Raw genomic sequence first — 22,613 nt, 5'->3', positions numbered from 1 at the left:
AACTGATAATTCTCTTTCCTTTGACAGACCTGGGAAGATCCAAGCCATACAGATAACATTACAGGATGCTGTGGGGATAATGATCCTATTGATGTTTGTGAAATAGGTTCAAAGGTTTGTCTTTATCAGGATTAATTTAATTTATCATGGTTAATTTAATAATTTGGTTACAACTTTTGCAAGAGAAGGGCAGATGGAAAACAAGTAAAGATTGTTATAGTCTCAGGGGATGGCAAAAGTATGTGAATAGAGGATCTGAGGAGGGAATAGGTAAGGAAATGGTGGATTTTTAAAAAGGATTAAAAAAAGCAGGATTTGGTAAAGTCTGTGTACTGGGTAAAAGGGAAAATAAGAGGCCATCACCCTTAAGTTCTGTGGCTGGACAGTGAGTTTTGGGTGAAGGAGGAAGGGGTTGAGATTTTGGGGGAAGGAAAAGTTTTCTTTCTTTTTTCCCTGTTAGCAGTACTGGAGCTAGGAATAGGTTTCTAAAAGATGAGGAATTATGGCAGCGTCATGCACATAAAATTACAACATCAGACCCACAAAGGAGGTAGGTTTGAGTTTTCTTATGGGTGGAAACAGAAGTAGATCCCTTTTCTCTAGAGGAGAAGACAGGAACCTGTTGCAGTCTTGCAGAGTTATGAGATTTGGAGTGGGTGGATGAAAAAGAGGTACAGCAAACACCATTAGTAGGTATAGGGGAAAGGTTTAGCTCACTGGAAGAATATTCTACGTATCTGGAGGCAGCAAAGAATGGAGCAATCCTCCTTGGTATCAAAGATGGGGTTATGAAATGGATGAGTTTGGAAGAGGGATCTCTTGGGATATTTTACATAAGGAGAAATTTAATTGGTGACCTCGGCGAAGGTGGCTTTATTTGAGGAAAGTAACCTAAAGCTGAATTTCAAGGGATCCAGAAAGCGTTATAAAGGGAATGTTATCTGGTAGGGAGAAGGTTCCCAAGAAAATGCAAAGAAGAGCTGTGCTGATATTTCTGGGGAAGGGGTGTGTGTTTATATGTGTATATTGGAGTCTAGAGGAAGGAACAGCAAGAGATAGATTAAGACCGAGAGTTGAGAAAGTAGAGAGTCAAGAAGGACTTAAAAAATGAGTATGAGATACTTTTGACTTGCAGTTTGGGGTGAAGATCAAGAAGGTGTGGGGGAAGTAGCGTATAAGAGAAGGAGAAATTTTCTAGCTTGTATTGTCTACGTAAATAAATGCTGACTGGACAATTGTGGGTTGAAGAACAGCAATGGTGGGAGAAAGGCTAGTAATATTAAATAGATGTGTACTGGGTTTACAGATCTATCTTGCAGTTCTGTTAGCTGCTGGTCAAAAATGTAGTAAAACTATTTTGTCTGTAAGGTAAAAGAAATTCTATGTAGTGTTTTCTAAATCTTTGTGAGATTATGTTCTGTTTCAGATTCGTTCTTCTGGTGAGATTGTTCAGGTGAAGGTCTTGGGTGTTTTAGCTCTTGTTGATGAAGGAGAGACAGATTGGAAGATAATTGCTATCAGTGTGGATGACCCAGAAGCTCAGAAAATCCATGGCAAGTATTTTTATCTTTCTTAATGCAAGTTATGTCGGCAACTTGCACGGTAGAGTAGTATCTGAGTTTAGGCCACCTAGGACAAGGAGAGGCAGACAGCGGAAAGGCAAGACTTTTATTTTTTTCTGTTGTTTAAATTAGGTGCTTCCTTCAAGGAGGGCATATGTGCTTTCACTCTAAGCTTTTGAAAAGGTTCACTTGGATTTTCAAGAGGACCTGTCATGCAGAAAGTCTTTTGACTTCTGAAACACAACTGCCTTAGAAAGTGACCTCTTAAAATTACAGGCTTATCTCCTGTGTAATAATGCATATTTACCCACTCAGATTATGTAGCACACTGCTATTTTCCTTGTTGAAAGTGTTTGTTCCTTTTATATTTGCAGGCATTGTGTTGCATCTGAAAAGGGCTGTACGTTTCCAATGTTTTGTCACTTGTAACTGGGTTACTGCCAGGGTTTGTTGCCTAGTATGAACGCTTAGGTTTCACCTTTTAGCTTGAAAATTTGCAAAGTAAACTGCTAATGCAGCTCACCCTAGCATCAGCCTTGATGATGACTAGCTGTGCAGGGGGAAATATCCTGTCCAGACTTGTCCTCCCTGTGACCATGCTTCTGATATCCAAATAGAATTCAAGTACTAAAATGTGTCTATGTGAATATCACGTGAGGTGTAATTCTGCTTGCAGACTGTTTGATAAGAAGATGATACAGATGTGTTAAAACTGCAGGGGGTTAGGTTTTTACAGCACAGGTAAAGTGCAGCTTTTCTCTGGATAAATGGAGATTCACTTCCTCAAATGCAGTGTTACTGGGCATTGTGAGAATTAAGTGAGGAGGTTTGTCTAAAAGTTAGTGATTGTTATGAGACCAAAACCCATATATACCATCAAGTAATGTACGATCAGAACCTGCTCTTTGTTGGTAGGGAGCACCAAGGCACAGAGTGGCCTTTCTGTAGGAATAGGGCTATCCAGTAGCTTTTCAAGGAATTATGTTTCTCGGCCATTGAGGCTTTTTCCTGGTTTCTGAATGTAAAGTAAGTATATCGCTGGACTGGCCCTTCATTCTCAGTTTTCTTGCAGGTTGCTTTCACATGGAGAATACTTGGCTTATGGGGAAAGAAGGGGAGAAGAGGAAAGGAGGAAAAGGAAGCTCTTGGGTTGATGTTGATTAAAATCATTGGGCAGATGAATTACTACATCGTGTTTATGACTCTTTAACTACTTTGACAGTTAGGGATTAGGAAGTTCAGCTTAAGGAAATAGTAAGTAATAGTTTGCTATTAATGTTAGTATCAATTTAAACCTCTCTATAATGTGCAGTGAAATGCGATATGTCAGTAGTTAAAAGGCAAGTACTTAGTGTTTTATTACTATACATTGTTCTGTTTAACTCTTACCTTTTTTCCTTAACAATTTCTGAGAGAGTTTAATCAGAAGAGTGGGTGAGAGAATTGAAATGGAGTCCACTAAGTAGGGGCAAAACTGGGACAGTTTATGCCACTCGGTTAAGTAGCTCTATTTGAGAGCCCTCTGTTTTGTTTTGTTTTTTCAGGTAATGACTGATTTGTGTCAGCTGTGTAACATCTTTAGTTTGTTTGGGAGGGGAGTAAGAGTTTTAGTCTTGTTTTTTGTTTTTTAAAAAAAGGGAAAAAAATGGGCAAACCATTGCCTGTAGTTGATTCCTCTGTGCATCCTTTCTTAGAGAATAGGTGCAAAACTTCAAGGGGAGAACTGTCCTTCTGAGGTTCAGAGAAGTGCAGAAATATTTATCCAGTTTAATATGATTTCCCTTTGGGATTGGAGTTGCAGTCCAGGATTTACAAAAGGAAAGAAAAAGGAGAAGAAAAAAAAAAAAGCCCCCATCTGCTTTCACAAAACATGACTAGCTTGCAGTGTTTAACAGCAATCCTTCTTCAGTCTGAAAACAAACAAATCTGTTGGAGTAGGCAGTACAATATGTCCTTTTATACTTGTTTTTCCCCCTTCCAAAAGATGTTAATTATTTCAGCATAAAGGGATAGCAGCTACAGATAAAATTGGTATCTCCCTCAATAATTGACGTGCTGCTGTGTTACGGTGGTGGCCTCCTAGGGAACGATGAGGCTAAGTGACGCCTTCAGTCTGTCCAGTCATTTTTGTATCATTTGCTAAACCTTTTGAATTGGACTGAGAATCATCACATTTGCTTTCAGCTCAGTATGTGCACAGCCCCCAGTGAACATTTGGAAAAGATAATTCCGAGACACCAGCGTGGTGATTACTTGCAAACCCCATCCTGAGCCCGCGCAGTGTGTTAACTCCTCTTGCTGCTTTAAGCACACCCCAGGTACTCTGTATGTTCTCCTTCTGGGATTGTGATCGTTCTCATCAGTGCAGTTGATTTTTCTGAGACTTCACAGAACTTAAAATTGAGCAGTCCCAACTTCTGAGCAGTTCTCATTGTTTATTCATAGCACTCCACTGTACTGTGTCCTGCAGGCATTTATTGATAAATACTGGTTTAAATTGGAAACCCTGCCTAGAACTCTCTTTCACACAGAGTAATGAGAAACTCTAGTTTATAGTGACAATAACCAGGAATGATAAGCAATGCTTAGCACCTATTCAAGTGGGAACTGTGTCATCAGTGGGAATAGCAGGGGCTTAGTGTCTTTTGGACTGACTTTAGAAGGTAATATGTTTGAAATTATAGCACTTCATACTGGTGGGCATGGGGACAATCTCACTCCAAATACAAGGTGTATGTCAGATGCAGGTGTCCATATGAGAAAGTTTCTTTTAGACTAAAACTGGACATCTTCAGATTTATCGATTTCAATAAGATCTGTCTTTGTAGCTACCTGAAAACCACTGTGTTGTCTTCCTGCTCGGGCAGTTGCTAGGCAGATGGCCATTAGCGGACCAGCAAAGCAACTTCAGACCAAGCAAGTCTGGGAAAGGGCCTAAAAGCTCCCTGCACACTGAAACACTAAATCTTGGTGGTGTAACAGGCCCAGCTGCTTTTTTGTTGTTGCTTTTTGTTTGTTTGATTTTTGTAAAATACTAGCCAGGAGAAGAAGCAAATTCTTGGAGTGGAAAGGGTGCTTGTCTGCTCAATTCATAATTCGGATTGAATTTAATATATTGGAATTCACATCCATATCTGATGTACTTTACAAGGTTGGGCTCAGAAAGGATGAGCGATATTTTCATGCTGTAATTTGGTTTAAATAAATATGGCATCTTCGTGTTGGACAAGAGGTTTTGAAAATCACTGGCAGTTGAAGCAGGAAGTGTTTTGGAAGCAGCTTATGAAAAGTCTGACTCTCAAAAGGTCATCTTACCTTCCCTGAGCAAATTGAATAAATCATGTATGCTGGATGGCATTTTGGAGGTGATTTACCAGCCTGGAATCTTAGCAGCTGTTTTTTGCTATTGCTCACTGGAAGGATGCTTGGATATATTCCAACAGCAGTTGGTGATGTCTACCAGCTTTGTTGCGCTACCATTTGCTGGCACTGGTATAGTTAACTGTGCTGTGTTGCCATGCTGCTTTTCCAATGTGCAACTCAAGATGGGCTTTTTGAGTTAAGTGATCAAACCCTAAATGGCAAAACCAAAGTGTATTACATACTTTGTACCATATATTGTTATAGGCCCTTGCATGTGAGTGTATTTATATGCAGAGAAGCAGCAGAGGCCCTGAAAACCTTTGTTGTGGATTTGTGTAAGCATTCAATATAAAGAAATTAATTATCTGTACTGAGGCTCCCCTCCAACCCGCTCACACCATGCTGCACAAAATATACCAAATGCCTTTATATGGAATGTAGCTGCTGCTTCCTGTAAATGTTTATAAGATGTTATTAAAAACATATGTCCTCTCTTCCCACAGACCTTGTTTAGAAAGCTTGCTGCAAGCATGTTGTTTTAGCTTTGCTTGCAAGAAGCAGCATCTGTTGTACTAAAAATGGTAGTTTTGTACAAATGCTTTTGTTGCTCTCTTTTGTAAAGCCAGATAGAATTGGGATCTGCGTTTGCATTGGCTCACTCCCTTGACAGAGAGCTAGCAGCAGTTGTTTGTGCCAGCCTCTAGAGATTTTCCTTATTGAGACTAAACTGCAACCCTTAACGTGATTAGCCATCTCTTTTTAACCCTTGGTGCTTAACTTTGGTGCCCAGAAAAATGGGGCCTATGGTTGTATGTACGCAGTATAAAGAAATTACTGCCTAGAGCCCAGTGGGTACGTGCTGATAATGTACTTGCAAGAGCCTGACCTTTTTGCTCTGCCACTCTGAGCAGGGCTTGCTTGCAGAGATGAAACCATGTTAGGTCAGGTGCATGCTTGCTACTCCTGTACTCACTCAGCCCCTTTTAGCATGAGTGTGAGTACATAGGTCTAAGGGAAGGTAAGCAGTCAGGCAGAAAAAAGTGTCTAACAGTGTCTGCTGCGGAAAAGACATCTAAGCGTGGTTTTTTTTAATCATAATATGCAGCTAGCTTCTATAGATATTAGTGCAGTAAATCACTGTACTACTTATCGTGATCTTTTCTTTTACCTTTCTTTGCTTACTCTTCTGTTTTCTGAGTATGTTTTTCTCCTTCTCCCCCTGATATCCCAAAGATGCTGTTTGGATTTCGAAGTAGAGGACAAGCTGTCTTTCAAGCTTTTCTATGGTGCCTTTTAATGAACTGAAGAGGTAGCTGTTGAGTGATGCGAGAGCTGCTGTTTTCCTTATATTTTGTGCTATGTGCTGACTCCACAGCAACAGGATTGATTTTGTTGTTGTTGTTGCACTTTTTCCTGCTGCTTGCCACCAGCTCCCATTATAATACGGATGTTTTGGTTGGTTTTTTTTCTTAAACCATTTAAGCTTCATTTGGTGCCCTGTAGCTGTCCTTCATAATAGTGAAGTGAAGCATGGATGTGAAGGAGAATAACTTGCAAGGAACCAAGGAAATAAAAGCAACCACTGTCCCCCTTCTTAAGTCCTCAAAAACAGAATATACAGCAGCCAGTATTTTAGGGGCCATAAAATGCTGTAGCCTGATTCTGTGTAGTGTTTTTACCTAGGCAAGGTAGAGAGTGTGAAATTCAGAGAGATGATTCTGTCCATGAAGATGGTCATCCCTATCTTGAGGTAATGAAGGCCTGCCCCAAAGCCTATTCTAATATGATTCCTCTAAAGAAATATAAACAAAGCCTATAAATAAGGAACAACAGATGGGGAAGGGCCCAAGTGTCAGTTAGTAGACAGTAAAGCACTTTCAATGAACAGTTTTTATGGGAATAGGAGGCAAATAACAAGTAGGAGGAATGAAGAAGCAGAGTTAGGAGAGAAGTTTGCTGGAACAGGAACCGGAAAAAAGGAGCAGCAGTCTGAGAAAGTATGCTTGAATTTAAGTAGTGGCTGGAGATGCAGATCTGGAGTTCATCCACTGCTGGGAGCCAGGGAAATTGCTGCAGCAGCCTGGTTTGCTTTACAGACTTGAGGAGCTACTGTCTCTTCAACAAGTACTAGAAGTTGTGAGTTCAAACCTCACAAGAGGAGGAGATGACAAGGGCTCAAGATGGGAGGAGGGATGTTCCCTTGCTTGGAGAGAAGAGGATGATACACTGGAGCCCTGAAACTGATTTGAATTGGAGCTGCAGTTTTATTAGTGCCCAAATGAGGCATCTTGCTTCCAGCCAAGACCCCACCCTTTTCTAAATCATTCCTTCTTACTTGGTCTCACCCACCCTAGTGAAAGGGTTCTTGTATTCTTAAGCATGTATTCCAGCTAGAAGACCTGCCTCTAGCACAGCCTTATGTGCCCTTGCTTTTTTTTCTGGGATTCTGGCAATGAAACTCCCTAATCTTCTACAGGCAGATGGCCAGCAGCCAAGTTCAAAATGTGTTTTACTCCGAGTCCATAAACACGTAGCCCTATTAAGTGCGTGCAGAAGCAAAAATTTACATAGGGTTCTTCAAAGTTTTATGTTTTGTTCTTTGGGTAGTGTGTGATCCAGTGGAATTTGGGAGTGGCATCTATCAGATGCCTATGAACACTCAGCACATCTTCTCACATAGGTTTGGTCTCACAGTTCAGTCCACATGTCATCTCTCTTGGTGGTCTACAGAGAATTGAATGTTCTCTAGCACAAGACTTTTTCCCTTCTCTTACTGTTCTCATTAGAAATACTTGAATGTCTTTGTTCAGGTTCACAGACTAGATTTTAAAAAGACATTTAGGCACTTAAAGATGGAAAGCACATGACTAGGTGTCAATTCCGTGGACTAAGCAACTCTGAAGATCTGTTTTATAGGGCCAGATAGACAGAAGAGTATCCCATCAGGAATCGCTGCCAACCAGGAGATGTCAGTGAATGAGGCATACCTATGAGAGAAGAGAATGAAGTAGCCAAGCAGCATGGAGAGAGAGCAAGAGGGAATCAGAGGAAGGGAGAAATGAGCAAGTGACTTGCAAAACACTAGAGAAGGAGAATAACACCATGGAAGGTGGCCTGGGCAGAGTGAGGTTGTGAAATAGCTGGAAGACTGCATGCAAAGCACAGCAATAAAAAGTCAGCTCCCATTTCCATCAGAAGTGACTGTAGGAGGGAAATAGATGGAAAGAGAAGGATTACATCAGCTACAAAAAGTACTTGGCTTCTGGAAAGGACAAAATCCTTCATTGTATCAAAATTAATTAAAATTGTATTGAAGGCTTTTCCATGTAAACATATTGTCGGAGAGTTAATTTGCCGAGGGGCTGATAGGACCACCTTATTGCAAGTGACAGGAGTGATGGTAGTCTCACAGGAAAATCCGGTAAAATTTGATAGGCAGAGCAGAAGTAGACGTTTAAGATCATGAACTGCGTCTTAGCCCTTGAACAGAACTACTGTGTGACTGTTTATAATATCTCTGTACCCACTGGGGCAGTGTTCATCTCTGCCTCCCAAGGGTGTCCTGCAAATGGCATGCATTCCTCTTATTGTCCTGTTCTATCTTTGCACGGTAGGATTATAGAGGTAAAGGTAGAATTGGCTTATCACTGTGAGTATGCAGATATCATGGGGTTATCAGTAGAATTAGTGTTTAGTGCACCTGGCACATATCTGTCTTGTATCTAATGGGTTGAATTTGGAAGTAATGTGAGCAAAGGGATGCCTTTAACGTAACTTTGAGAAGTCAAGCCTGTATTTTGTTTTGAGGTGCTAGTTTAAAAATCCATGTGTTGAAATTGTTTTTACTAGCTATTCTTTCATTATCAAAAAATGCCTGTAGTCCCTGCAGTTGCTGAGGAAAAAAATACCGCACTGAATAATCTTAAGTGTTGCAAGAGGTACCTACTGAGATGAAAGCCTATAAATACAGAATTTTCTTTCTCTCCTGTCACAAGTATGGTCCTTTTATTCATTGTCCCTTTGGGTCTTAATTAATGAAGGGCAGGAGGCAACTGGTTTACCTGTTTAGTGTGGTTGTGAAATCATAAGATATCAACTATGGGCAGCTAATGTAATAAAGTGAAGTTCCCCAATGACTTTGAAAGTGCTCAGTGAAATCAAATTGCTTGCAGATCTTTTACGAGACTTTAAAAAAATGAATGTTACAGAAGTTGTGAGTAAAAATCACTAGTCCTTTTCTATTTTTTTTTTTTTTCTTTTTAACCCACAGATCTTGATGATGTCAAGAAGCACAAACCAGGTTACCTTGAGGCTACGGTTGACTGGTTCCGATTGTATAAAGTCCCTGATGGTAAACCGGAAAATCGGTTCGCTTTTAATGGAGAATTTAAAGATAAGGTGAAGATAATCCAAAATTAAAGATGCATCTTTCTGTCATATGGCCTCTTTAATACATCCTAGAATTTTTGGAATTGTAAAGGAGGAGGTTTAACAAAAAGAATTTTTATTTAGGGATCTTTGAATACAATTTATTAGGCTAGGAATAAATAATGTTTGCTGTCTTCCATTTTATTCAGGGAAAAAGCATAGGTTATTAAAGGAAGTCTGCAAAAAAACATTGTCCTAATCCTGATGAGACTTACACACTCATCTGTATGTTTGTAGGTTTTTTCACAGCATTTTCATTCTCCCTGTCAGAGGAATGAACAGATTGTCTTTCTAGGTATTTTTTTCAGTCTTGATTAATAAATTTTCCTGACTTTTTTTTAAGGCTATGCAGTTTAAGACAGACAATAGATAGCAGATTTTTTCATATTTGGTATTTGCTCAAGGTATACATTTTCATGGTAATTCTACGTAAAAACATTCGAGCTGTTTTTGGGTTGAAGGCTGAAAAAGTGTTTTTCCCTTTTTTAGCTTAAAAAGCCATTCATTTTTTCTATCTGCAGTAAAAATGGCCAGTGTTTGAAAGGAGAGTGGACCTCGGAATAGACCTTGCTGAAGAAAATACCTGGATTTTTCCAGAGGGAATTGCATGTAATTTTAGTAAAAGTGCTTTGCAAATCGTGTATTGCACACACTCTGTAGACTATTTTCGGCGAAGAATCACAGGTTCCTAATGAATGATGTCCATGTGTCAGCTAGGTTCAGCCTTGCAGCGTGCTATCAAAGTTACAAAATGCCTTCTAACCAGCACAGACAACTTTACATGTCTTGTCTGGTTAAAGAGATGCCCTGACTCCCCTCTGCACTAAAACTGTCTTTTAAATCCATCTAATGTAGAGTTGTAAGGCTTGATAACCTGATCTCTCTCCTGTTCTCCCAGAAACTGCTCTTAGATATTTTCCTGCTCTGTAAAGCAGTGTGTTGCGCAGTAGTGACAGTTTAACAGGGTATATCCCTGTCAGGCCATTGGAGTTCAGGCTTGAGGCACTAAATGCCCTGGGGTAGCTGGTTTGGAGCTCTTGAATAGTTCTCAAGCATTTCTAGAGACCCAGGATGTGGTGAGGCAGCCGTGGCTGTGCTCCAGCAGCTCTGGTGAAGTTCACAATGTTCCAGTGGCATTTTGCCAAGTCACTCCTTGTTAGGAAATGTGAATGTTCTGTTGGCAGCTCTTTGCAAGCCAGTCTAGATATCATCATCTGGACACTGAGGGCTTATTTTGCTTTATTTTTATTTTTTTGAAGCTTTGTCATACCCACCCCTGGTATTACTTTTGTTTTTAAACAAACAAAAACTGTGAAGCAGCTGACACGTTACGTTGTTGCAAATGCTTAAGTATATGGTTGGGCAATTAATGAAGTAAATGCAGATTTTGCCACTAGAGGGGAAACCTTAACTCTGACCCTGATGCACATGCGTAACAGAGGAGTCATAGCTCACACACTTTGTCCCATTTAGTACCTGGTACAATTTTCTACAGCTGTAGGTGTCTGCTTAGCATCTAGTGCTGATTTCAGTTTTTTGCGCAGCCTTCGTGTTTTCTGGCTGCAGACTGAGGGGAAAGTCCTGAATGTATTGCCAGTGTATTTGACAGATAGTGAAGTTTGTTTCTTTTCATAAAAAAGGGTGTTACATTTTCCAGAAATTTAATGAGGCCTCGAAGGAGGCCCCTTAAAATAACACATGAAACGGTGTGCTTTAATAAACTAGTTCTGTGGCTTTTTTTCTGTTTAATAACATTTTAAATCATAAAGCTTTTCCTTGATGTAAACTAGGATTTTGCTGTTGAAATTATTAAATCCACCCATGAATACTGGAAAGCTTTGCTTCATAAAAAAGCTGATGGAGGTACTATTAAGTGGTAAGTATCCAGTCACGTCTTCTCCTCTTTGTATTGTGCTAGTACTGGTGGTATTCAACATGTGGCAGCTGTGCATGAACTGCTTTGATTTTTTTACTTTGAGGTGACAGGAATACTCATGGTTTTGAGTGATAATTAATTGATAATAGACTATGATTGACTAATTGCACCTTGTATGACAATGATTTACTGGTAAGTGGTTCCAAAAATATATTGGTTATATAAAAGTGACACAGATTACTTTGACTTTTGAGAAATGGCCCCAGAGTGTTTGTTTGGGATCATTTTGGAAGAATCTTGGTATACCGTGCAAATCCTCTTGTCACTATTCATTCCATCCTTCCATGTTGCATTGCTGTGATGGAAAATTCTTTTGCAGCTTAGCGTTCTGTATTTTTTTAGTTGTTCTCTGGATTGAGAGAACCAAATTATTGTTCTTTACTAGCCTTTGGCTTTATCTAAATTAAAATGGACTTCATTGAGCTCTCTGGACTGGTTTGCTTTGGCAGTTTTGGCACCAGAGGCCCTGAAGAGCAGGCAGGTATCTTTACAGCCCTTGGAAAGCACCAGGCAGATCGCCACTAGCTAAACCAGAGGGCAAAGGCTGTGGGGGAAGCTGTGCTCAGATAGTCACTGTTGTCTTCTACTTTATTGGGAAAATGTGACTTTCTCTCTCGGAGCTGATCGAACACCTTAGCAGTTGGACAGGTTGATAGTTCTGCTTTAGCATGGCAAGAATACTGTAGGATAATAGTCAAATTTTGGTCTTGAGGCACTTTGAGCTTCACGTTGACCAAATTAAAAAATAATTAAAATTGCAGTCTTGCTTTGAGGAATTTAACTTCTTGCCGTTTACTGTGTAGGACCTTAAAAACTCATGACCAAACTCACTTTTGGTGTGAAAGGATAGGGAAACATTTCTGCAAAGTATTTGGTCCCAGAGTTTGTCTGCTCTGTGGAAGCAGTACAGGTACTTGCTGCTTTATATAGGAGCAGAATTTTGACCTGTTTTTTCCTTCTTGTTAGATACTGCAGGCAGGTTACTGCAAACCAAGGGTGGCCTGCCACAGAATCTGGCCAGCCTTCAAGGCACAAGAGACAGGGGATATTCACACCATCTGTGCTAGCCATCTAGGTGTTCTTCAACTCCCTCAGGAAGTGCCAGTTTATCTCTGCTGACTTTTTTGGGCGATTTAGTTGTGGTCCTCTGAACTGTACCCAAGTTAGGTGCCAGAAGCACTGAGTGTGAGCACTGCTTGCATTAATGTAGTGCATACGTAGTCTAAAAAAAGCCTCAAATCCAAAGAAACAAAGAACACCCCTCCACACTCCGTTCCCTTCCAGCATTACTGGTTACTTTGTGTTTTTGACTTCCTCATTTCTTGCAGATACACATGTCTGAGCTCTGTATGTTAAGGTGGTTTTTTCCACAGGTGCTTAATTGTGTGTGTGTCTTTTCCACTGATCGATAAAACATGTTTTTAATTTTATTTTTCAGCACAAATGTTCTGGTGAGTGGCAGCCCGTTTTGTTGCAGTGAGGAGGATGCCCGATCGATTGTGCAGTCGGTAAGGATAATATTTACTTTTTTCCACACTTTTTAAAAAAGTGATTAATAGGAAAAGAAGATTCAGAGCTCCAAACCTGAAAGTAGTTAAACTGAAATGGTCCTCAAACAAAAATTTAAGGCATAAAGTAAAAGAAAGAGCACAAAGGTTGTGGGGGAAATGTAAGCATTATAATATAAATCTTTCATTGCAGTGGTCCAGTTGTGCTTTCTGGCAGGTTCATTACTGTTCGGGGTGGGGGAGTGTTTTGGTGGTTTGGGTTTGGTTTGGTTTGGTTTTTTTTCCTCTCTCCCTCTGCAGTGCTGTTTCTTCTGATCCTGAATAGCAAGATGGACTGCTATTTGTATCTAGCCTGCTGTCTTCTCTGTCTCCCCTGTTGCCATGAGTTACCACTCAGTGCTAGAACTCATTGACTAGCTGACTGTAGTCCCTAATCACTAAAGGGATCCTTTGTTTGTCTACTTGCATAATAAAATGCATTGCTGTAAGAGAGGGGGATGCTTTTTGAATGTTTCTTAAAGAATGCCTGTCATATTCTGAAAATTAACATAAAATTAAAACATGCAGGTTTCCTGTTCAGGCGAGAAAAATGTCCTGCAGGTCTGATGCTTTCACGTGCAAATACTAGTGAAGGAGAATTTCTTCCATTTTAAAATATGCTAGTTCAGATGCCAGAAATTAAGCAAAGTTACCAGAAATTACATGGAGAAAAGTACCCCCGAGTATTACTCTTTTTTTTTTTAAACATATGCCATGATTGAGCCTGTGCTCATGACCACATGAGCATGACAGGTATTTTGCACATGTGCGTGGCTGCCTGGGCAGCCAGTGTTTTGCCCCAATATTCACAGTAATTATGCAAGTTCAGGTGTCAAAGGAGATGCCATCCACTGTCTGTGCAGTTAACATTCCAACAGCGTTTCTAGTAAGAGTATGTTCTCCTGGGTGGTGTTTTGTCACAAGCAAATAAGACTGTCAGTTGCAAAGAAAAGTTGGTTTAAGTCATAAAGAAGTGTCAAACCTAACTGTTCTTCCTATTCAGGTCTCTTGCTTTCAACACTTCTTTAAAAGGACCTTTATGGTTGCACTTGTGAATATTAATTAATGGGACTGTAAGTTTAAAATGAAAGAAAAACTCTTTTTGGAATTCAAATATATTTTTAGATGTCAGTCACAGCTATAAGGAAATATTTGCCTCCTCTGTACTTTCAAATTTACAATAAATTTTAGTGAGTGTTTACATGCAACTAAAATTTCAAGTTCAAATGTATTTGGATGGTGGCAAGCTGGCAAAGGAATATTTCCTTTTGCATTCTATGCTGTTTGTACTTTTAAGCATGTAGAGTACATAACTATCTGTTTAAATCAGCAGTTTCTGTTATTTTGTCTCTTAATAACAAATCAAAATTTTTCCTGTTTTTTTGGGGGGGAGATGAGTAAAACCAGTTCACAAAATAGGTACCTTGTATCAAACTTCAATGTCTTTTTTTATTATGAGCGCTTGCCGCCTTATCAAATATTATTGCTTCCTGTCTTTTTTGTGCCTCACATTTATTTTTCTTTAAGTGATACTGTTTTTGTGAAGTTGTCATCACATACTCCTTTCCATCATTCTGTTTCAGTTCAGTCTAAGTATTTTAATTGTGTCTTTGTAGGCTACTGTCTCTTGGCACTTTTCAGACAGGGAAAAGATGCAGTAGTCTTTTAAATACTGTTAATACTGCATGCAATTTCCAATCTATGATAACTAAAAAAAGTAAAATGCTCTTGAAATATGAATGGTGGACAGTCAAACTCTAAATATAAGCAGGGAGGTTGACTTGCACATTTTAAGCAGGTATCTTTTTGTCTAGTACACTACACTGCCCACTTTGGTTGTCAGGCATTCATCTCTTTCAAACTGAAGTGAAAGTACGTGAGTGTTGGCTGCAGAATTTTAATGGCTGTGGTAATTTTAAATGAAAGCTGCCTGTGTCTGTCTGGTGGGGGTTTTTTTGTTTGTTTGTGTTTTTGTTTTTTTGAACTAAAAGCAGATATATTTTCTTCTAATTTATGTCCATCTATTAACTTCTGGATAAAAACAGAAGAATGAAAGCTGAGGTAGCGATTTTGTATGCAAGTACAGTGAGAAATGTATTTCAGCCACTGCAAAATTTCGGAGCTACTTGTGCAGTGAGAGCTGGTTCCCTACAATTCTGTTTCCTGGGTCAGACTCCAATTACGGAATTTTTGAGTGGGTGGTAATTGCCTTAAATCAGGTATCTTGAGTTCTCAAAAAACAAACAAAAAAACCACCCAAAACCCAAAAGGCAACACTCAGTATTGTTAGGAACCAATTTTTACGGTGAGCGAGAGAACTATAACTAAGAACCAAATGGAAAATAAACAAATCCTTACCAAATACTTACCAAATTGTGCACTAATCAGAATTTCATACAGATTTTGGTCAGGTAGTTCCCAAGATAGTCCTGTTGATTTCAGTAGGATTTATTGTGCTATTATTTGACCTTTCATTATTTTACAGCGGTGGGACTAGAATGGCTTGTCTGTGTTGGGGAATTTCCACTCCACTGAGTTAGTTTCTAGATGGTGGGCATGGGTACTGTCATCTGTATTGGCGGCAAATGAGGAATGATTCTACAGCTGGTGAAGTTGCCATGTCCAGTCAATCCCAAAGAGATAGAAGATAATCTGTGCATATGGGAACACATACTGAACATTTGAACCAGCCAAAATTACACCAACCCCCTGCAACTACAAACCCAGTTGAGTTTTAACACTAGGTGGTGAACATTTCTAGTGTTTTCTAGCCTCTGAAAATTGTTTCATCTCTTTCTCAGCTCCAGTGTTAGTGTATGTTGAAAACTAAACCCAGGAGGTATAGAGCTTTGTAGCTGAATGTGTTAGTGCTAAGATGTACTGTTTATTTCAGGCTTTTAAGTGTTGCCATCTGTAAAACTGACCAGGACAGCCAAACCTTTGTTTAAAATTCATCCTGAGAACCGCTTGCTCACTTGCTCTGTGAAGAAGCTGCTGAGGACTTTGCAAGTTGGAAAATCTCCAAGGCAATCTATATATAGTTAGTAGAGCAGTGTTTCTCAGACTTACCACATAATTCTTCCCTTATAATACTGGAAATTGAACTAGGAGAGCTTTGCTAGATGAGGTCTCTTTTGATAAAATGCAGAACAATATCTTACAGGGGAAAATACTTGGCTTTTCCTGATAATTTAAAAAATCTCCAGCAAAATTTGAATCTGTATACTTACTAACGTGTTTCAAATAATTAAGATCTAAGCAGGAAAGTCTGTTAACTGCCTTTCTCCCTACATGTTTTCTGTGAGGACATTTCCATTTGGGACTTAGTAGAAGCAGAATTTTCTCTTTAATGGCCAGTTGTGAAACAAAAGATTGGTGGGTTTTTTGCTGTGCGTTTTTTTGGGGGGGGGTTGTTTGTTTGTTTTGCGGCGTTTGGGGTTTTTTTTGTTTGTTTTTTTTGTTTTTTAAATTACTTTGTTTGTTTGTTTGTTTTAAACAGTGTTCCAAATGAAAGGGTTGTGTAGTGAAGAGATTCCTGGTTCAGTGGGATGAGTTTTTGACCTGTTCCTGGTGGGAAGCTGCTGAGTCCTTATCTGAAACTTTCTGAGCAATTATCCCAGAAGTGGCAGGCACCTGCTTATACATGGTGACCACTGGTTCTCCCTGCCTTATGAGATAAAGCTTTGGTTTTACTGAAAAGAGAGGGGATGGTCTGGTGTTAAGGCCTAGAAGATGCTTTCCATAGAGTGTAAGAGCTCTTGATCCCCATGTGTAAGAAATCAGGAAAGGAAGGCAGGAGATGGGCATGGATGAGTCAAGACCTGCTGGTCAAAATAAAGGGCAAGAAGGAAATGCAAGAAACTGGAAGTAGGGACAGGTATCCCGGGAAGAGTATAGGGACGTTGCCCAGTTGTATAGGGACAGAGTCAAGAAGGCCAAGGCGCAGCTGGAGCTGAACTTAGGAAGGGATGCAAATAATAATAATAAGGTCTTTTGTAGGAATGTCAGACAGAAAAGGAAGGTCAAAGACAGTGTACCCCCCTGATGAACGCAACTGGCAAACTGGTAACAACAGCTGAGGAGAAGGCTGAGGTACTGAACAACTTTTTTAACTCAGTCTTCACTGGCAGCCTTTCCTCCCACACCTCTTGAGTGGATGGAACTCAAGGCAGGGACTGGGGGAGCCAAGTCCCTCCCACTGTAAGAGAAGATCAGGTTCGTGACCGCCTGAGGAACCTGAACATACATAAGTCTATGGGACCTGACGAGATGCATCCCAGAGTCCTGAGGGAATTGGTTGATGTAGGTGCCAAGCCACTTTCCATGATACTTGAAAAGTCATGGCAGTCAGGTGAGGTCCCCAGTGATTGGTAAAAGGGAAACATTGCACCCATTTTTAAAAAGGGTTGAAAGGAGGGCCCTGGGAACTACTGACCTGTCAGTCTCACCCCTGTGCCTGGGAAGATCATGGAACAGATCCTCCTGGAAGCTATGCTAAGTCACATTGGAGGACAGGGAGGTGATTCGAGACAGCCAACATGGCTTCACCAAGGGCAAGTCTTGCCTGACCAACCTAGTAGCCTTCTATGATGGAATGACTACGTCAGTGGAGAAGGGAAGAGCTATGGATGTCCTCTGTCTGGACCTCTGTAAGGCCTTTGACACGATCCCCCACAACATCCTTCTCTCTAAATTGGAGAGAGATGGATTTGATGGATGGATGGACTGTTTGGTGGATGAGGAATTGGTTGGATGCTTGCATCCAGAGAGAGTGGTCAACAGCTCAATGTCCAGATGGAGATCGGTGACGAGTGGTGTCCCTCAGGAGTCAGTATTAGGACCAGTACTGTTTAATATCTTCATCAGTGATATAGACAGTGGGATGGAGTGCACCCTCAGCAAGTTTGCAGATGACACCAAATATGACTCATGCTAAATCCAAAACACAGCGCTATATGAGCTACTAGGAAGAAAATTAACTCTATCCCAGCTGAAACCAGGACACGTGGTTCACCTAAGTGATTACTCCTGGGGTTATCCACTTGGGTGAGCGTAGTTGGGGTGGGCTTGTGTCATGGCAAAGGCCAACATCCGCATGTTTTGCACTTGATTTGTGTGCGCGAGTGAGCGTGGCAGGATTCCTTGTGCTGAGATGCTCTCTGCTTCTTTCCCATCAGTTATATCAGTTGGAAAACTTGTCTGTTTGTGAGGAGCTGACGGAAGGGCAGTGGAGGATTGTTGCTATACAAGTAACTAGCACCCTTGTCATGAGGCAGGTTGCTTCCAGCTGGTGTTAAAACTGGCTTTAATTTTGTCCTTTACGTAATAGGATGAGACATGCTGTGTAATACTGCGATTGAATAGTGGTGTATCCAGGTTTGAGATGGACTTGGACTTACAGACCTACATTTTAAAATGATGTGTCACTTTCCACAGAACTGAATCCTGCTCTGTCAAAATGTGGTTGTAAAAGAGTTTAATTACACATTTATTTTAAAATGTTTGCATATATGTAATGTAAGTTTTGTGTGTGTGTATATTCACATGTGTACCTTTATACTGAAACATGTATAGTAATATAATTGGAAAGGCATTTTTACTCTTTAGTACGTAAACAGCAAATCCAGTTATCCTCAAAGACAATACAGTAGGAAAATCCCCTTTACATTAGGTACGATGTTAATCTATCATGCATTATTAGTGTGTTTGTTTTGTCATTTATGAGCAACCAAGAAATTTGTATGGTACAGGGGAAAAAAAGGGGAAAGTCTGTAAGGTAGAGTGTTGTCTTGTGAGGGCAACAGAAAGTTCTGTTTTTATTAATATCTCTTGACTTCAGCAGTAAAATAGCTTTGAGTTTGGGTGCTACCTGTGAAACTGTATCTAAACTCTGATATTTTTCTTGGGTGTGTTTTGTGTTGTGTTTTTTTTTTTTAGGCACCAGTGCCTGTGAATGGAGATTCTGTTTCCCCAGAAGGTACGTTTTTCCCCAAATGCCATGCGATTTCTTTAATCATTTGCTTTAAAAATTGACATAAAAACTGTCGTTTTGAAAAAAGGTGGTTTTGTGCACATGAGAATGATAATAGTTATATTCTGTCAGACTGTAATGCCTGTGCCCTGTTAAATAGAACATGGGCAGAAATTCATGGATGGTTTGTGGGAAAAGATTACTTTTGAGTATGAGTGAAAATGTAGTCCACATAAAAAGATGAGAAGACTAAATTTTTCTGTCACTGATCATGGAAGGCAAATGCATGACATTTATCCTTTTTAAAGGAGAAAGGTTGCTTTGCCTTAGCTACTGTGTGGAATGACAAAAACTAACTAATCAAATAAACAGCCCCTTTTCCTAAAAGTGACATAACCATACTTAATTTTCAAGTGTAAGTTCTGAAGATAAAATTGTCTTTCACTGTTATGACTGTTTTTCATGTTAACAGAACATGTGTTTTTCATCAAGAAATGAACAAAAATGAAAATGTAGGATGCATTAACCACTTTAAAAAAAAAAAGAAATTTTTCTACTGGCAGGAACTATGGAGAGGACATACGTGCTTTTTGAGATGGAGGGAGTTACAGAAACAAAGAGAAACTTAGTCATGAGTCGAGTTCCAGATTGTTTGCAAAGTAACATCTGTGTAGTCCATGTCATGGGAAAGCAAGTTGCATTCCATTTGTCCTTATATGGCATGCCAATAAATAGCATTTATTTACTGAAATACTACATCTCAGACCTCTGACAGACAACTGAACATGATCTGCCTGATCTTTGATGTTTTCCAGGGATGGCCATGTCAGTGTTGTAACTTGTTGCAGGATTGTTTCAGCCAAACTGTTAAAGTGAACAGATACTATTTTGAGGCTGTGCTTTACATAGGCTGGGGATAGAGCTTACCCAGAAGTATTGTTATGGGAGGGGAGATAGCTGAAAGGGCAGAATGTTGCTTTTTCAAGTGTTTGTGTCTGGCTAGTTGTATAGAACTAATGTCATTCTTGATGTGTATTTTTTTTGCTTTAGTTGATTCCTGGCACTTTTTTCCCAAGTGATCGTCAAAGTGTTCTGAAGCTGCATTATCAAATCTTAAAGTCATCCCTTTTTTGAAGACAGGCAAAAGCACTAATTGTTGGGTTCCTGTTGAAACAACTTTTCAACTTGTGTAAACCTTCTCTCATGTAAATAAACACTGACATTATAAAATGAGTGTTTCCTTTCTATGTCTTTCTTTGTGCAGGGTGGAGCAGAGGGAAGAGGAGGGCTTGCTTGTTTGTTTCTGAATCTCAGAACTCCAGAATTGCTCTTAGCCACTCACGAAGTATAGTATCAAATGAGATGGGAGATAAGGTGTCTTCAACCTTGTTCTCCAGATTTTGGAATAATCCAGCCATCAGGTGCATAGAAGACTGTTAATTTATATCTTAGGGCTTGTCTGGCCACCCTGACGGTAATCTTTTTCAAGTAGACAATAATCTTTATGTAATAGGCTTAGCAGTTTACCATGTTCTTTAATACACAACTGTGCGCTGTTTCTTGTAGTTGTATTCACTTTTGTGCCCAGTTGTCTTTGCATGCTTCGTAGAGTTATGAGCAGCGCATACTTGCTTTAAAAAAAACAAATACAACTTCACTCCAAAGAGTAATTCAACTAGGAAGGGCTAATGCCATAATAATTGAAGTAAGGATGCACGTGTGCTCTCTGTACTACATCCTGTTTTGACAACTTGTGCGTTTCATCACACAGGAAGGACTTTCCTTATGGAAAGCTCCAATTTTTAGAATTGTGATGCCTGAAGGCTTTGATAGTTCCTCATTCAGTGAGGCAAGATTAATAAAATGTATAGAACTGAGCTTTGTGCTTTCATGGTAAAAAATAGCTGCCACTTTTTCTACTGCTGGATTATATCTCATCTGTCTGCACCCACAGTGTTCATTAAAAACAAAAAAAAGACAGCTGTTTAGAAAGAGAGGAAATGGTAATATAGACAGACAGCTTTATCCAGCTTGTTACTGAGATGAAAGGTGAGTGTTGTCTGCTTTGTATGATGACTGAAACAAAAGGTTAATATTGCTGACACATGATGGAAATGGAAGATAAAGGACTGAAAAAGTTAGGCTGTGGCTGGCCATAGAGGACTAACTTTTTCTTACAAAGAATAAGTTATTAGTAAGAATGCTTTCAACTTTAGGAATGTTTCTTTGATTTTAGGAGATGATTTTCCTGGTTTAGAGACTTTCCTCTAGATTATTGTCCAATGTATAAGCACTAGTCACTTGGGAAATCTCAGTTTGGGCCTCAGCACTTATGAAAAGATGGAGTTCTCCTGTCTGCATAGAGTTTTGCATTGTTGTATACGCAGAGTTTGGGTGTGGTATGAAAAATGCAACATAAACCTCAGATATTAAGGACGACTATTTTTTTTTTTAGTCAAGAGATATGTTACATCCGACATATATTTACAGTACTGATTTTCCATACTTTATTTTATACTTCAAAATTCTAAGTATGTGTAGCATTATACCTACAGATATAATACCCTTTTTAGCCTTTTTTTTTTTAAGTAGAGTAAATGTTTCCCTAGTGTCTTGGGTTCACGTGCAGCCTCTCAGAGCGAGATTACTCTGGTTAGAGGTGAGCTCTTGTGGAGTGCAGAACAGCTGCTGTATTTGCCCGTATGGTGGTACATCTAGGAGGCTTACTGTTTTGTAAAGTGCTTAGGGACAGCTGGACAATGAAGGGCACTGTGTAAAATCAATTTATCTTCCCTATACAGTGGTCACTGCTGTCCTTTTTTGATTTTTTTTTTGAGACCTAGAATGAAAAGTTGTACGCATATGAAAAACAAGTATTGATAACAAACACCATGCTGAACTATCAAGAGTAGGTCAGAAGTTACTCATTTTTCAAATAATTTTAGTAGTGTTTTTTAATTTATAACTATTGATGGCATGTGGTTAGGAATTCTGAAGGAGAAATGTATTTCTAGATCAGCTTAGACTTTGTGCAAGAAAATAACAAATAGTACTTGGGAAAGTTGAAAATTGAAGTGGTCGGAAATGCCCAATACTATAATAAATTTGTTTGTTTGTGAATCTCAGAACATTTAACATTTGAAAATGTTAAAATATTTCTTATATGTAGAGTATATAAACAGATGACCCTCTTGTCTTCAGACTACTTTCAACATGTGTTTATGTACATTTTCTAAAGGTTTTTCCCAAGTGGGATAAAAAGATGTACTGTTACGTGTAGCCTTGCTGCTAAAATGTACTGAATGCCACTGACATGTGGATTTCAGAAATGAAGCGTAATGAAATAACTGTGGAGAGAATGTCTGCTAATAAGAGGATTAGGGGGATGGGTCAGAAACTAGAATATATTTTTCAGATCTCCTCAGGAAAAACAAGTCTGCGCAATAAACACATTTTTTAATTTTATTTTGGCTTTTTTTCGCAGGCTAGGTCTTCTGTTTGTCTGTATTTATATGCCTATATTGTACTTAAAATTGATTTCACTGTAGTGGGAAGCTTCGTGTAGCAGTGTCCCCTTCTCGGTAGTTTTATGAAAAGAACTTTTTCATATCTGATACTAATATCTGCTGGAAAGATGTCTTGAAGAGAAATAACTTCTTTTTTTTTTTTCCCCAGGAAATAAATCCATCTTAGCTGTATTTTCTGTGTTGAATATATAATATACATATGTATATATTTCTTTCAAGGATAACTGCATCTCAATTTCCTCTTTTTGTCTGTTTTGGAGAGAAAGGAGAGGTTACTTC

The 22,613-nt window shown here is 39.4% G+C and overlaps 1 protein-coding gene across 1 annotated transcript in view; it reads left to right on the top strand.

The window, feature by feature from the left end:
• Positions 1–20,040, top strand: part of PPA2 (pyrophosphatase (inorganic) 2) — a 43,680-nt gene extending 23,640 nt beyond the window's left edge. Inside the window, exons 7-13 of the mRNA XM_009327085.1 lie at positions 28–114; positions 1,427–1,553; positions 9,196–9,323; positions 11,144–11,229; positions 12,728–12,797; positions 18,774–18,813; positions 19,858–20,040. Coding sequence (XP_009325360.1) covers positions 28–114; positions 1,427–1,553; positions 9,196–9,323; positions 11,144–11,229; positions 12,728–12,797; positions 18,774–18,813; positions 19,858–19,886 — 567 coding nt within the window. The 3' untranslated portion in view covers positions 19,887–20,040. The remainder of the gene's footprint in view (positions 1–27; positions 115–1,426; positions 1,554–9,195; positions 9,324–11,143; positions 11,230–12,727; positions 12,798–18,773; positions 18,814–19,857) is intronic.
• Positions 20,041–22,613: the final 2,573 nt, after the last annotated feature.

This window comes from Pygoscelis adeliae, unplaced genomic scaffold (assembly GCF_000699105.1).
Source record: "Pygoscelis adeliae isolate BGI_AS28 unplaced genomic scaffold, ASM69910v1 Scaffold87, whole genome shotgun sequence".
Lineage (NCBI taxonomy): Eukaryota > Metazoa > Chordata > Aves > Sphenisciformes > Spheniscidae > Pygoscelis > Pygoscelis adeliae.
The sequence above is the reverse complement of the archived record's forward strand: the minus strand, read 5'-3'. Positions and strand labels throughout refer to the sequence as shown.